The sequence below is a fragment of the Camelus ferus genome, chromosome 18 (assembly GCF_009834535.1).
Source record: "Camelus ferus isolate YT-003-E chromosome 18, BCGSAC_Cfer_1.0, whole genome shotgun sequence".
Taxonomy (NCBI): domain Eukaryota; kingdom Metazoa; phylum Chordata; class Mammalia; order Artiodactyla; family Camelidae; genus Camelus; species Camelus ferus.
Genome location: NC_045713.1, coordinates 32,892,691 through 32,906,755, shown reverse-complemented (window position 1 = coordinate 32,906,755; position 14,065 = coordinate 32,892,691). Strand labels below are relative to the sequence as shown.

General features: G+C 39.5%; 3 protein-coding genes across 7 annotated transcripts in view; 2 read left to right on the top strand and 1 right to left on the bottom strand.

Moving 5' to 3' along the window:
• Positions 1-5,914, top strand: part of ACSM4 (acyl-CoA synthetase medium chain family member 4) — a 20,914-nt gene extending 15,000 nt beyond the window's left edge. The window contains exons 8-14 of the mRNA XM_006177291.2: positions 1,331-1,454; positions 2,121-2,201; positions 2,339-2,440; positions 2,933-3,060; positions 3,156-3,255; positions 4,555-4,674; positions 5,834-5,914. Coding sequence (XP_006177353.2) covers positions 1,331-1,454; positions 2,121-2,201; positions 2,339-2,440; positions 2,933-3,060; positions 3,156-3,255; positions 4,555-4,674; positions 5,834-5,914 — 736 coding nt within the window. The remainder of the gene's footprint in view (positions 1-1,330; positions 1,455-2,120; positions 2,202-2,338; positions 2,441-2,932; positions 3,061-3,155; positions 3,256-4,554; positions 4,675-5,833) is intronic.
• THUMPD1 (THUMP domain containing 1) lies at positions 252-14,065 on the bottom strand. Of its 3 annotated transcripts, none has more exons than XR_004312787.1 (6): positions 13,744-14,065; positions 12,166-12,340; positions 10,908-11,156; positions 10,053-10,497; positions 5,409-5,552; positions 252-4,510 (listed from the first exon to the last, which is right to left on the bottom strand). XR_004312787.1 is itself a non-coding variant. In XM_032460921.1 (5 exons), exons 1-4 carry the CDS (start codon positions 13,972-13,974, stop codon positions 10,079-10,081), a joined length of 1,074 nt encoding a protein of 357 aa, XP_032316812.1. In that variant the 5' UTR covers positions 13,975-14,065; the 3' UTR covers positions 252-4,510; positions 10,053-10,078. The 3 variants fall into 3 exon arrangements, 1 of the variants encoding a protein (XP_032316812.1); XR_004312788.1 differs by lacking the exon at positions 5,409-5,552 and having other exon boundaries at positions 252-3,320; positions 4,476-4,510; XM_032460921.1 differs by lacking the exon at positions 5,409-5,552.
• ACSM3 (acyl-CoA synthetase medium chain family member 3) overlaps positions 13,857-14,065 on the top strand; it is a 42,332-nt gene continuing 42,123 nt past the window's right edge. For all 3 annotated transcript variants that reach the window (XM_032460920.1, XM_014552903.2, XM_032460916.1), the window contains exon 1: positions 13,857-13,991. The gene's annotated coding sequence lies outside the window, so the exon portion shown is untranslated. The remainder of the gene's footprint in view (positions 13,992-14,065) is intronic.

Sequence of the window (14,065 nt, the reverse complement as noted above, 5' to 3'; positions counted from 1 at the left end):
TCTCCAGACATTGCCTAAATTCTCCTAGGAGGCAAAATCAACCCTGCCCCACCCTTAGTTCAAGAATCACTGGGAAAGCCTCAGGGGCAACTGAACATTTTTCCAGAGACAACCAGAGCTCTAGAATCCCAGCACACCCACCACCACCCTCTAAAAAAAACCCCACAACTGCATTTATACTCCCTTGAAGTTAATGAAGTCCTATGACTTTAAGCTTATATTCAACTTAGCCAAATCACCCGAACATTCAGTGAAATTGCCAAGTATATTTATTTAACTAATATGAATTAAATACATAAGGAGAGAGAGAAGGGAAGAGAAACAATTTAAGCCACCACATTCATCCCCTTCTCCCCCAAACCTGGATGCTTCAAAGCCTAAACAAAACAAACAAAAAAGGATAGGCTCACTCATCCTTTGTCCCCTCCGACCAAGGTGTGGACATCTAGGAGGGAGATTGCTATGAGAGACAGAATAAAGCAGATATGAATCTTCTCTTTTCCTAATCAGCATCAGCTCCTTTGTGGCCCTCAGAATGTAAAGATCTTGCTCACATTTCAAGAGTAATTCAAAGCCTATTCTATTTTGAATGGGCGCAATTCATGTTCTACAAAACCCTCCCACCCGTTTTGGGCTGTTCCAAGCTTTCTCACCTGAGTCCTGCTGGGCAGCTGAGTAGTAAGATCAGTGGTTAAAAGCTCAAGCTCCAAAGTCAAATAGTGGACTTCAGACACTCAAAGGGACCTTGCTAGACCTCCTTTAACTCCATCCATAAGAGATCATTAAGAGCCACCTCATGGAGTTGTGGTAATAATCTAATGCCAGCAGCATGTGTGGTGAGTGAGAAACCTGACAAGTGGTAAGTGCGGAGTACAGATTATTTAACTCAGTTCTTTATTATCTGGGAGGCCGTGGGCACGTTCTTTAACTTTCCTCAGCCTCAATGTCCTCATCTAGAAATAGGGGCTGTGAGGATTATAAGAGTACTCTGAAAGCCCTTGCAGCATAATAAATGTTCAATTAACATTAGCTCTCCTATCACTTGGCTCATAAGTGAATATCATTATTAGCATTTTCTCCCGCCTTTTCCCTTCGTGAATAACCTGCTAAAATATAAACTCCTTCAGGAATCTTTGTTTTAATCATAACATACCCGCTGTGCCTAGAACAACGTCTGCAAGGTAGTAGGGGCTCAACATATATTCACTGAATGAACTTGCCTAAGACTTGACTCTCCTAGCTCTTTGCTTGTTACTTATGTTCTAATTATCTGGCAATGAAAGCCACTCATATTTCTCTCCCCCAAAACCCCATGCAACTCTCTCTCCAGATATAAATTCAAGAAGCTGCGGCATTGCTTGACAGGAGGGGAGCCACTCAACCCAGAGGTGCTAGAACAGTGGAAGGTGCAAACTGGTCTGGAACTGTACGAGGGCTACGGACAGACAGAAGTGGTATGTTTAATGGGCAAAGTTTAAGTTTAGCATATTTGGAGACTTTCAACCCCAGAACTGTCAGCTGAGCCCCTGAGGTGCCCCCGTGATGCTCTAAAATTGTAATGGTGTTCCCCAGAACTTCTGAATTGCCCAATTGGGCTTGACTGAAGGAGAATTATGATTACTCTTTGGTCTTCCTGCCTCCACCCTACACAGGATAAATCTCAGAGATGTTAGGGATTGAAGAGGTTCAGAATTGAGTGGCTCATCTTTCCAATGCTCTGGGAAGGACCCCAGAGATCCCCAATGGGGAGTTTATTCCAAGGTGCACTTAATGGAAAGTGGTTAGTCTTAGTCAAAAAGAGTGGTTTTCAAAGTGTGGTCCTCAAACCAGCAGTATCAGCAGCATACAGGAATTTGGTAGAAATAAAAGAAATTCTCATACCCCTGCCCTCCTCCCCGACCTTCTAAATGAGAAACTCTGGAAGGGGACCCAGCAATCTGTTTTAACAATACTCCAGAGAATTCTGATGCACACTCAAGTTTGAGAACCGCCATATACTTTGGAACACAAGCTTGGATACTGAGAAAATCAGGCAAAACTGGGTCTTGGGTTTCATTGTCATGGTATAGCTACAGAAAGTGAAATTTTACATATTTATATAAAATATGTCCTCTCAATAGGGAATAATTTGTGCCAATCAGAAAGGACAAGAAATTAAACCAGGCTCGATGGGGAAAGGAGTACTTCCCTATGATGTCCAGGTGAGTAATACCTAACTGTTTCAATAAGAAGAGAGAATATCTTCTGTTTTCTTCTGTTCATTACACAACTATTTATAACCCATTTTCATTTTGTGAAAAGAAAATCTGAGGTACCTAAACTGTTTCTTTCATTCTAGATTATAGATGAAAATGGCAACATTCTACCACCTGGAAAAGAAGGGGAAATTGCCCTCAGACTAACATCTACACGGCCCTTCTGTTTCTTCTCTGAATATGTGGTACAAGAACGTAGAACATGCTATTCACATTTTAATAAAAAAAAAAAAGGCGGTGTAGGGAGTCATACAGACTTGGGTCCAAATTTCATATCCACCATGTTTTGCTATGTAACTTTGGGCAAGTCACAAAATCCAAGTCTATTTCATCAGCTGTAAAATGCAAAGAACATCCTCTCTCTCCTAAGGGTTTTTGCAAGATTAAATTCTAAGGGTGAGAAACCAGTTGCAGTGGGCATCCTCACAAAAGGACAACTTGACAGGCTTTGGTGAGAGAGGGGTGGGAGGAGGTAGACACATGGTGCTAGAGGTAGAAGAGAGGTTTACTTTTTATTATATGCCTGGATCTTTTGTGTTCTATACTAAGAACTACCTTTTTAAAATTTTAATTTCTTCTAGAAATAGAATGTGCAATGTACTAGTCATTTCATGGGTGCCATACCCCATTTTTTTATTCTGACCAGATTAATCCCCAGTGTCACCTTTGATTCGTAGGACAATCCAGAGAAAACTGCTGCCACCATAAGAGGGAATTTTTATGTCACTGGAGACAGAGGCGTGATGGACAATGATGGTTATTTCTGGTTTGTTGGCAGAGCTGATGATGTCATCATATCCTCTGGGTTTGTACATTTTGCCGCTTTTAGAAAATACCAGTTTGCCAGGGGAGATCTCCTACTTGGTGTGTAGTGATCAAAGGCTTCTCTTCCTCTTCTAGGTACCGGATCGGGCCGTTTGAGGTGGAGAGTGCACTAATTGAGCACCCGGCAGTTGTTGAATCAGCTGTTGTCAGCAGTCCAGATCCAATCAGAGGAGAGGTAGAGTGAATGCCACTAATTAAAGTAGCAATCTCATATTTTTACGTTCTGTCCATCTGACCAGTCTAAAGAGTGAACCAAGAGTAGTCATGTAATTCTCATTATGAGACACACATGTGGCAAAAACATATACTGGCAATCCACTTTACAAATGAGTTGTTTCCCAAAGGGAAAGTTTTAGGATTCTTTTGGTAGCAAGTGACAGAACTTCAACTCAAACTGACTTAAATTAAAGGAAAAAAAAAAAAAAGGCATCTATTGGCTCACACACCCACGGGTTCCTGAGATGATGTGACGTTAGCAAAATTTAGTCTCTCTCCATTTCTTGACTCTGGTGCTCCTTATCTTGGCTCTGTTTGGGCAGGTGCTTCCTACTTGATGGCAACTAACTCCAGATGTACACAGCTTAATAAACCGAGGGAAGAAGGCAGCTTCAAAAGTTTCAAGCAACTCCCAAGGCTGCATTTGTTATCTTAGGTCACATATCTGACCAACATGGTCCCAGGAATGGTATAAGCGGACTGGCCAGATGCTGTCTATCAGCGTCCTCCCACATCCCTGGATCATATGCCAGTCATCAGAGGTAGGAGTTAGTGTCAACCCCACCAGAGAGGTTAGGGTAACCCTCCACAGGCAAATCAGGGAGGCCCAGATACAGCATAAACAAAAGCAGATTTTACTGTATGTATGATTGTTGTGGAATTCAGACATTTTCTGACAGAAACAGTGCAAATAAGAGACTGTGACCAGGTTCCCAAACAAGTCCCTGAAGCCTAATTAGGACGCAATGAAAGGGAACTCAGGGAATGACAACAGTAGCCTTAGTTCTAGGAGGAAATCATATAATATGGAAGGGAGAAAATTCCTTTCCTCATGGAAGTTTCCTACAGACACAGTAAGTAGCAAAACTTCAAAAACAGTTTATCTCTTGGCATCTCCCCATGTTTCTTTCCATACCCCCGGCTCACATAAGTGACCCTCTGTGTATGACACTACGGGTCCCCTCCTCATACCTCCTGTATCACCTCTGTGCTCAATGGATTCCATTCTCCAAAATATTTTTCTCCTGTTGCCATATTCTCTCTCTCCATAGAACTGATTTCAGCTGAACATCAGAATTAGATCTCAAAACCTCACTGTATAGTTGTATCCAAGCTTTGTTTGTAGGCGATCTCTGGCATTTGCATTCTTCACTCAAGCTGCTATTAGCAAATAAGTACCTGTGTTCAGCATTGGCTCCAAACTCTTGATGTATCTGAAAAACAAATGTATCAGTATAAACGGGTGTTTCTCCTGCAGGTAGTGAAAGCTTTTGTTGTCTTATCTGCACCCTTTAAATCAGCCAATCTGGAGAAATTAACTCTTGAACTTCAGGATCATGTGAAAAAATCAACTGCACCTTACAAATATCCAAGAAAGGCAAGTATTATGCCCAAAAGTTAAGTGTGTGTTACCAAATAATTGTCCAAAACTAGTTGTGTATCGATTTTATTAGCTTTGACTTCATAATAACTCATTGTACAAGAAGACACCTGTTTCAACTTGCTTAGCCCTAAGAATTTTGCTTTAAAATACTTTATATTAGGACACTACAAATGCTTGATGAACTAGAAGCTTTGGCCAACTGTGCAATACTGAGTAAATACTAAGGATCCTATTTCATATAAGGGGGAAAAATGGTGGCAAATTGTTTTTAAAGACAGCACCTGACTTAGCTATCTTAGTACCCTTATAAAGTCAAAGCATGTGTCTTTAAGTATCAAGAGACCATATTTAAAGCTCAGAAAGAAGATATTATCCAAAGAAACTGTGTAGTCTTTCCTGAAAGCTTCTTCTTCAAAGGAGGGATTTAAGAATAATTCTATATAAAAGACAGAGTTGGCACTCCAATTTCCTTCTAGTCCTGAAATCCTATTAACATTAACTGATCCTCTACATGTGAATTCCATTACGTTCGGCATCATTTCAGACAAAAGGTAGCTAATTTCAACCCAAGAATTAGGTACATTTTCTCCATTCAGTTCACTAACTCAGTGACATTGCTTTTCAGAAATGTTGTTTGAAGACATTTTAAAATACAGTAGTCACACTCAGAGAGGAAAGAGTATTTTATTCTCAAGTCAGGACATAAAGGGAAAGAAAATTGTACATACTCAAAATTATCTCTAAAAAAATCCCCCTCAGAACCTCCACGACTCAGCTCATAAAAGGTCAAAAGCCAAGAATTAACTTGATGTTTCTCTTTGCATTTGTTTGTGGCCTCTATTTCCCTGGGGCAGAAGAGACCTAGGTCTGGTCTGAAAAATAAAATAAAGGGAAAGCAATAGAATAAAGGGATTATTCTTCTGTCAAAGCATACAGGTGGATTTGCACTGAAAACCAGTATGATGTAGCTCCATTGTCATCTTTACAAGTGGAACAGTTTCTGGTGACCAAGAAATTCAATGGGTCTCAGTTAAGACACCCCCCCAGACACTGAAACTCAATACCAGAGTTTTAAGCTCTCTCCTGATTATACTGATAATTGGGATAATCAAATGGAATCAAGTGTCTCATAACATGTTTTTCTATTAATTAGGTGGAATTTGTTCAAGAACTCCCAAAGACAATCACTGGAAAAATCAAACGCAACGTTTTAAGAGATCGTGAATGGGGTTGAACATAGCCTGACAAGAAAATTGTGGCCTTAGTCTTCTGGCTTTCTTTAAATTTAAAAGGCTGCTTTCTTTTAGTCCTTGCTTCCTTATAATTCAGTGACTACTCTCTTAAAATGCTTAAGTTTTCCTGGTTAAAAAAAACTCAATTGAGTTTTTGTTTTGTACTTAGCCAAAAAACAAGTAAAAATCTAAAAATATTTGGGGTGAAAATTGTTATGATGACCAAACCAACAAAGTCAATGATTTTATGACTTGTAGTGTTTAAAATAGCAGAGGTCAAATGATTAATTAGAAAAGCACAAATGGACAATGAATTTATCTTGTACCTGATTAATTCAAAATAAAGAGTAGAACTGTTCTAAGAGAAATGTTCAAGACAAAATTTCTTCTGCTTAACATCTTTATACTCTAATTCTTTAAGGTGGATTAGAATATTAATGTTAAAATGAGGAATGTAAAGAATTCAAAAGCCAGTAAGCGAATTTAATTAAGTACTGTATTATCATAGCTCATTTTGAAGCAAACTCACTGTAAAATATCTATCACTTGAATTAGTTAAGAGTTTTTAGTTATTCAAAAGTAATTAATAAATTTGGGGGGGCTTTACTTTTTTGGACAAGGTACACAACTTTTGATACATAATTTGGCATAAAAACATATTTTATGATATACCTTTATAAGTATAAAGGAAGAGATTTGCCAAGAAGCAGAAAGGAAAGAAGTAGAAAAAAAGAAAGTAGAGAACACCAATCTTTAGGGAACAAATTTATTTTAATTTTTCTGAAAACATTAGGAGCTATGAAAAACAAGCTGAATATGTGGCCATACCAAAAGCACAATACAAGTAAAAATAACATTTAGAAATCATGTTTAACTTTAGAGAAACATGTTTTAAAATATCAAGTTTCACATGCTTTCCTCCGTAGAGCAAAACAAGTTTACTAAACTGCAACACTGAAGTGGAGTTTCTGTTTTTCTTTTTTAACTGACAGAATTTTTTTTAAATAAAAATTAAAAGGACAAAAAGCACTCAATTTCCATCCTGGAATCTCATCATTTACAAAATAACATGCTCAAATGTTAGTGAAAATAAACAGTCGGTAAAACTGCAAACAAATCTTTCAGTGAGTGAATTCAGATTCCAACGGAACACAGTACTACTTTACATTTGGGGAAAAGCTTTTGTCCCACTTAGGTCTTACCAAATACAAATAAAATACAAAAATAAAATACAAAAAGGGATTAAAAACAAACTACTAAATCAAAATCTTTCTGCTGAGTAGCAGCTTCCACAAAACAAAAGGAACCCAGTTCCACAGAGCTGTATGTTCTGTAAGCATATAGCCAATTTTCCTCCCAGAGTCCCAGAGTCTTGAACTATCAAAATAAAAGTATCTTTGTCTTGGAAAAAATCTGATGAAGGCACCAAAATCCAATCATCCATGCTCCCCTGATGATACTTAACAATGCTTTTATCATCCTTTCAACATGCCTTTAACCTATTAAGATTTAACATTCTATACAGGTATGTATACGCATGACTGGGACACTGTGCTGTACACAAGAAGCTGACACATTATAGCTGACTGTACTTCAATTTAAAAAAAAAAAAGGTTAACATTCTAAATATCTAAAGATATATAAGGGAGTTCCAGCCTCATCTGCACTAGCAAGGCCCTTTCTAGTCTCTGTGCCCCTTCCAAATCCTTCTAGTCTGGTTTACCAGGCAGGACCACTAGCTAGGAGTATAAAATTGTATTTCCATGTTCACTAGCCATTAAACAAATATAGCCGTTGGTGCAGGAAGACTTAACACTTGTAATACTTCCAAACTTTTTAAAATTTAAGAATAAATCCAACTCCAGAAGCTAATTTCACAACCTCTTAGTATTCTCAATCTGGACATCTTATTTTGCAGCCGTCTTTGGTGTCTGTCTCTTCCAGCTTTTTTCAGTAGTTTTACCCTGGAGGAACCCTGAAAAAACTTTCAAGTTATGTATGTGAGTGTGAGCGCTAAACTGAAGGATACTCTTTGTTTCACAGAAATCCAGACATGTCAGACTTCAGTTTCACAGAACTGTCAGATTACAACTCTCAGAGTTCTCTTCTCTCAAAGACAAAATCTCAGGCTGAGATTCTGAGAAAGGGTTCCAAACCTGGTCACACACCAGTGTTGGGAAAAGGAAGGGAAATGCTATTTAATTTGGTTTTGCAGTTCTTTAAGGAGAGTTTAAACAAGGCTTGAGACTTGTTGCTTTCTTCGTTCTCAAACCCAAGTGGCTAAGGAAACACTTCAAGAGTGCCTTTGCCAATAGAATTATTCCAAAGAGTCAGTTTCTTTTCATCTAACACTCTTGTCACTTTAAGAAAAACAAAAAAATTTCTCCAGGTCCTTACAGAAACTGTTCATGCATTGAAAAATGTCTGCTAAACAGACCAGTTTCTGTCATCCTCAAAGCATTCAGCAAAATCTGGCCTAGTATTTTCTTTTAAGTGCTCTGACCATTCACCTTTCAACTCAAACATGCTGTGGAGGACTCCTCCTCTGCTAAGTAACTGAATTTCTTCATGTAGGAGATTTATGTGCTCTTTGTTCAGGTTTTAGTTATTTGTTTTTTTAACATTCTCACGTACATGAATCTTTAAGTTCACCACTTTTGCAGCATTATTCAGAACTTCATTTCATCTCCAAGTTTATTTCAGCACTTCTCTGTGAAGAAAGCAGTGTGCTGTCACGTCAACGTCAGGATTTTCTCTCATTAAAATGAGGCAAAAGCTGTCATGGAGCCAGCCACTGATGGGGCACCAGGAGTACAGATAACAGACCGTTGGTTTTCACACAAAGACCTATTAAATTTATATTGACCATTGTTTGGGGAGGCTCTAGCAGCCAAAAAACTGTCCTTGAATTTCCTCATTTACAAATCTTACAGATGTTATAGCATGACAAACATTCATGAAATCTGTTAACTCGTCAACCCTGATAGAGAAGCTGCTGCTTACAGAAAATCTCTTTAGCATCATGTGACAAAAGTCAATTTATTACATTGAGAGCATAGTCTCTTCAATTTCTTGTACTGCTCTTGACCTAGCATTTTAACGTTGGCACTATTAGATTCTTACCAACTATGTGAATTTTTCTTTTCTGGAAGAAGTTCTGCTACTAAATAATTTGCTTCCTAAAATCTTTTCACTGGATGTGATTTTTTTCAACAAAAGCTTTGCTATCTGGAATTCCAAAACCATTAAAATAATCAACATCTTTATTTATCAAATGGCTATGATTTATAGTTCTAATTGCTGGAGCAAATGTTAGGTTTGTAAGTTGCATTCCATGAAGATGTACAATGGAATGGGACAGTCTGGATTCTGAGTCCATATTAAAACCACTGAGGCACAGCTTTCATTGTAAGGAATTTGAGTCCCTTGTTGCATTAGTATGCTGTAGTAACTCAGAAGACTAATTCATCACCAACCTCATCAGAAATGTCTGTAATTCTATGTCTAGAACCGTACTCTTCTATCTCACACCTTGCCTTCAAAAACTGAAGCACTGGACAGTCAGATCTGTTTGTAACAAACAAATGTTAATAAAATATAAAAATGGGCCTAAAAACTAAACAAGAAAATCACAGAAAGAACAAAAGCGTCACAAAACAATTCACTTCTAACCTATATGACCCATGTCTTTGCGATGTTTACAAACAACAAAGTGGCAGGGGACAGCTGAGCTGCAATACATAAAAATTCCTTCCTGAGAATGAAAATTTACCTCTGAGATTCTATTTCACATAGCTTTTTGCTCCCACAGGTCAGTTGGCAGTGCAGAAGGGGCAGGTGGGGAAGGTAATCATGAGGGTGAGGCCAACATCATCCTCCCACCACCCTCTGCTCCGTGCAGTAGGGTTCACCAATTTATCCACAGCTTCCCCTAGCTCAGCCAGATGCACATGGGCCTACTGCACACTGCCAAATGGGGCTATAAGGTTTCTAACAGAACTGTTAACAGGGCTGCTCAATTATTGTTCACTACTGTGAGTACAGCATTATGCAGCAGACAAATTCAAAAACAGTATTTTTAGTCACAATTTTATATGGAATCCCACCATCATCTCACAGAACCACAGTTGAGAAACCTACCTCCAACACCAAATGGTTTTTTTTTCCTATGAGAGATCATTTTCATTTGACTCAGATCCTTCTGCGACTTGACTTGTAAGTTCAGGTTTAGCTGCCCCCTCATTGATCACCTGTATCTCAGATACTGGTTCTGTCGGCTTCAACTCACTATTCTCTGGTACCACCTGCTGGTTATTTTTTCCTTCTGCTGGGTCATTTTGATTTGCTTTGTCTCCAGATTCCAATGTAGCTTCTTTCGCATTTCCTGCTTGTGCTGCCTGCTTTGGGTTAAGCTGTGATGAGTCCTTAGCACTCTTCACCACCTCTTGGAGGTTGTATTTTCTGAATAACGTGTAATCTTTCACAACACTCAGACAACAGACAGCTTTAATGATTTCTACTACGACTGTGTACTGTGGATTGGTAAGATCCACTTTATTTTCTGAATTGAGGCTGCCCACTATCCCTGCAACAAAAGTAACAGGAAAACAGGCTGAGATACCATTAAGCTTAAGGGAAACAAAAATAATCTTTCTCTTCTCCTATTTAGAACTTGTTAAAACAATGTATATATACTAGTCCACTCTTCTACATGGACTTCAATCAAGTTCTCTGAACGCTTTCAATAAATAAATACAATCCTGAGATACTTAATAAGAGCACTTTTTTTCCCCAAAGAAAATTCAATATTGATTTGGAAAAGACTTTAGTACCTAACTACCAAAAAAATCTCATAACTAACATATTGAAAACAAGCTTGATATTATTTAAGGACATTTTAATATACTCCTTCTACACTCAAAAACATAAGACTTAAGTCTTAAAAACAAGTATTTACTGTGGCACACCTATGCAAAATCACTAAGAGAAACATACCTGCCAGTTCTTTGATAACTTCTTCTCTATTCATGTGACTGTTATTTCGAGATTTGTATACAATCTGAAATGTCCCTTTGTTTGGAGCTTTAAACCAAGGTTCTAAAAATGTTTCTGCATATTTTTTCATATCTTCTAAGAAAGCCTTGCATGTGCCTGAGATGGGTAACATTCGTAGAATAACCCGAGTCTTCTTCTTCTTGGTTTTGTATATGTCTTGGAGAATATGATGTACTAATTTCTCAGGTTCTAAAATAAAAAGAAAAAAATCAGCACCAAACAGCACAGAACAATGTGTTTAAGAATATAAGTTCTCAGATATTTTAAACTCTTCAAACTCTCTAAAATAAATTTTTCATTGGCAATGACATGAATTGACAGTGGAGTAGAAAAAAATTATCATAATGAGTTTTAAACAAGTCTAACCAATCATTTTTTCCAACTAATATTTCTTTGGTGCCTACTATGTACTAACACTGTATCTAATATGTTAACTTCGCTTTTACTGAAAATAATTGTTCATGAAGATGCTGGTGTTAACTTATTTGTGATGTCTGATTTATCTAATGGCAACACCACGCTGTTGTTTTCCTGTAACAGCAGCAACTATCAAAGTAATAAATGTTAAGTAGTACATGCTTTTTTACAAAAACAAAATAAAAATCTGCAAGTTGCTTAAAATATTTAACCAATCCATTAGCTCAGTTTATGCAGAAGTCTACATTTCACACCTCAGAGGACCCCCAAACCATGAGTTAGTTGCACAAGATCATAATGCAGTCCTTAGGAGGCATCCTGACTACATGCAAGTCTGTTCGGGGCTGTTCAGTGTTTTCACTATTTTTAAATTAGTTAACTGCATTTAAAAACCTAGGAACTTCTCCAGACTTCCAACTTCTTTTGAAAAATTAGATCTGGCCCTCCCACAACTACATTCCCAAATGGCTACAGCCATTCCAAATTGTCTGGGGCTGAGTAGCAGCTGCTTCTTTTAGACAGAATACGTACTCTTGTTTTGCCTAAAGTTATATACGAAGAAAGAGGCAAAGCCAGGTTTCCACACCTAAGCCAATGCTATGTCCCCCACCCTATTCTACCTCTTCCATATGCCTAGTGCTAACATAGTGTAGGGAAGATGCAATCAAATGATTGACTAAGCCATGCCCATGAAATCACTTTGGAGGCAGTGGTCTCTGAGACAGGGAGATGTCCAGATATTATAGGATCAATAATCTTACGGTATATTAGTCAGACACACCTATCCCAAGTGTCCTGATGAAGACTACATTGTTTGCTCCACTCTCCACAGACTGGAATCTTCTTAGTCTCATCTCTGTAGATGCCTTAATGTCACCAACTTCTTTCTTCAAGGCAGCCTCCACATCATGGTCTTCTTCCTCACTTCCAGAGGGTTGCTGATCCTGGTCTGTAAACTGTTTGCATAAAACTAATGAGCAGAAATGCCGCAACAGCTTATGCTCAAAGTTGTAATTAACTACTTCTGTGAAACCCCCCAAGGCAGATGGCTCAATATTGACAATAAAGCTTTTGATTAAGACACCACTCGTCCAAAATGTGGAGGAAGAAGAGAGTTTCCTTGGACTGTGGTACATACAGTTTGAAAATGTTTTCAAAAGCACCTTGACAGTCCGGAACAGAGGGAAATGTGCTCACCAGATGAATCATTTCAGAGTGGACTTTAATCCCATCACTAGATACCTTTGTGCCTGATATGGCACTCTCCTGTCAGATTAAACCAAACAGTTATGAAGTTAAAAATCCTTACTCCTGTTCTATGAGGAACTAGGCACAGAAACAGTTCAAGAACTTCCTCAAGGCATCAGTGTAGACAGGACACGCATTGTTGCCAAGTTCTCTGCCCCATTAATGGGGCTACCAATCAGGCACTAATGGTAATTTTACACATTTATGGAGATTTCACTGTATATCAGAAAGTTACTTTATGTACATAAGCAAATTTTTTTGGCCAACCTTTCGAAGTTCTCTCATTATTCTCTTTTTTTATCTAGCTCAGCAGAATTAAATAACATGCCCATCCCCTGATCTAGTAAATGACAGTACCTGAATTTAAAACACCTCTGCAGTGTGCTCCTTCATTTAATTCCTTAGTGTGTACATGTGTATTGCTCCCAATCCTAAACCAATAATATAATTATTTCCAAATTGCAATGGGACAATTAGATTTTAGACGGTATTGTTACAAAAAGTTTTTACTGTTTTTGAATGTATTTGTAAAAGCATCTGAGAAGTACCTAGTACTAGTTCTAGAACCACTATTTCAGACACGCTATTTGCTTAGGACAAACACATTATTACAACCATAGTGTTCAAATGGTGGAAAGATACGGCAAAAACCTTAAGGACGAATGAAGTGTGTGCCCTTGTGAACTTGGACCGCCTAGTAACCTAACCCACTTGAACCTCAGTGTCCTCGTGAGCAACACTTCACAGGGCTACTGTGAGAAGTAAATGTTTCTAAAAAAGCCTCAGGAACATTGCCTGAACCGCAGGAAGCAATCTATAAATGGGAGCCACCGTGATCGAAGATGCGGGGGTACGAGGTGGGAAAGACCAAAGTGCAAGCATTTCAAATACGAGACCCGTTAAGGTGTCGGTAGCCGAGACATCACGAGGAGGCGGGAACACAGGCAAGGCCACGCCCCCACCGCCACGCACGCGGCCAGACTCGCGCAGGCGTACACGGGCAGCGGGCCTGCCACAGTTCCCTTCACCCTCAAGGGTCTGCAGGCCTGCCGGCCGGCCGGCCAGGCAGGCCGCCCGCCCGCCCGCCTACCCGCCCCTCGAGGGCCGGTACCTTTTCCGGGCCATACATGTCGTCGCCATATTCGTTGAGCAGGCTGTAGGCCTCCTCCACGCACTTGCGCTCGTTCATGTTGCAGGTGATGAGAATGCCCTGTAGCCCGGGCTCCAGCTGCCGGGGCCCGCCGCCCTCGCAGCGCCGAGCCCGCTTGGCCTGCACGTACTGAGCCTTGCCTTTGCGCTTCCCGCCGCCAGGCTGAGGAGGCTGCTGGACGGGGGCCGCCATGGTGCGTGAGGGCTGAGGTAAGCGAGACTTGTTCCCGCACGGCCCTCGCGCCCTCACCTCTGTTGGCGCGGGCTGCTTACGTCAGGTGTGC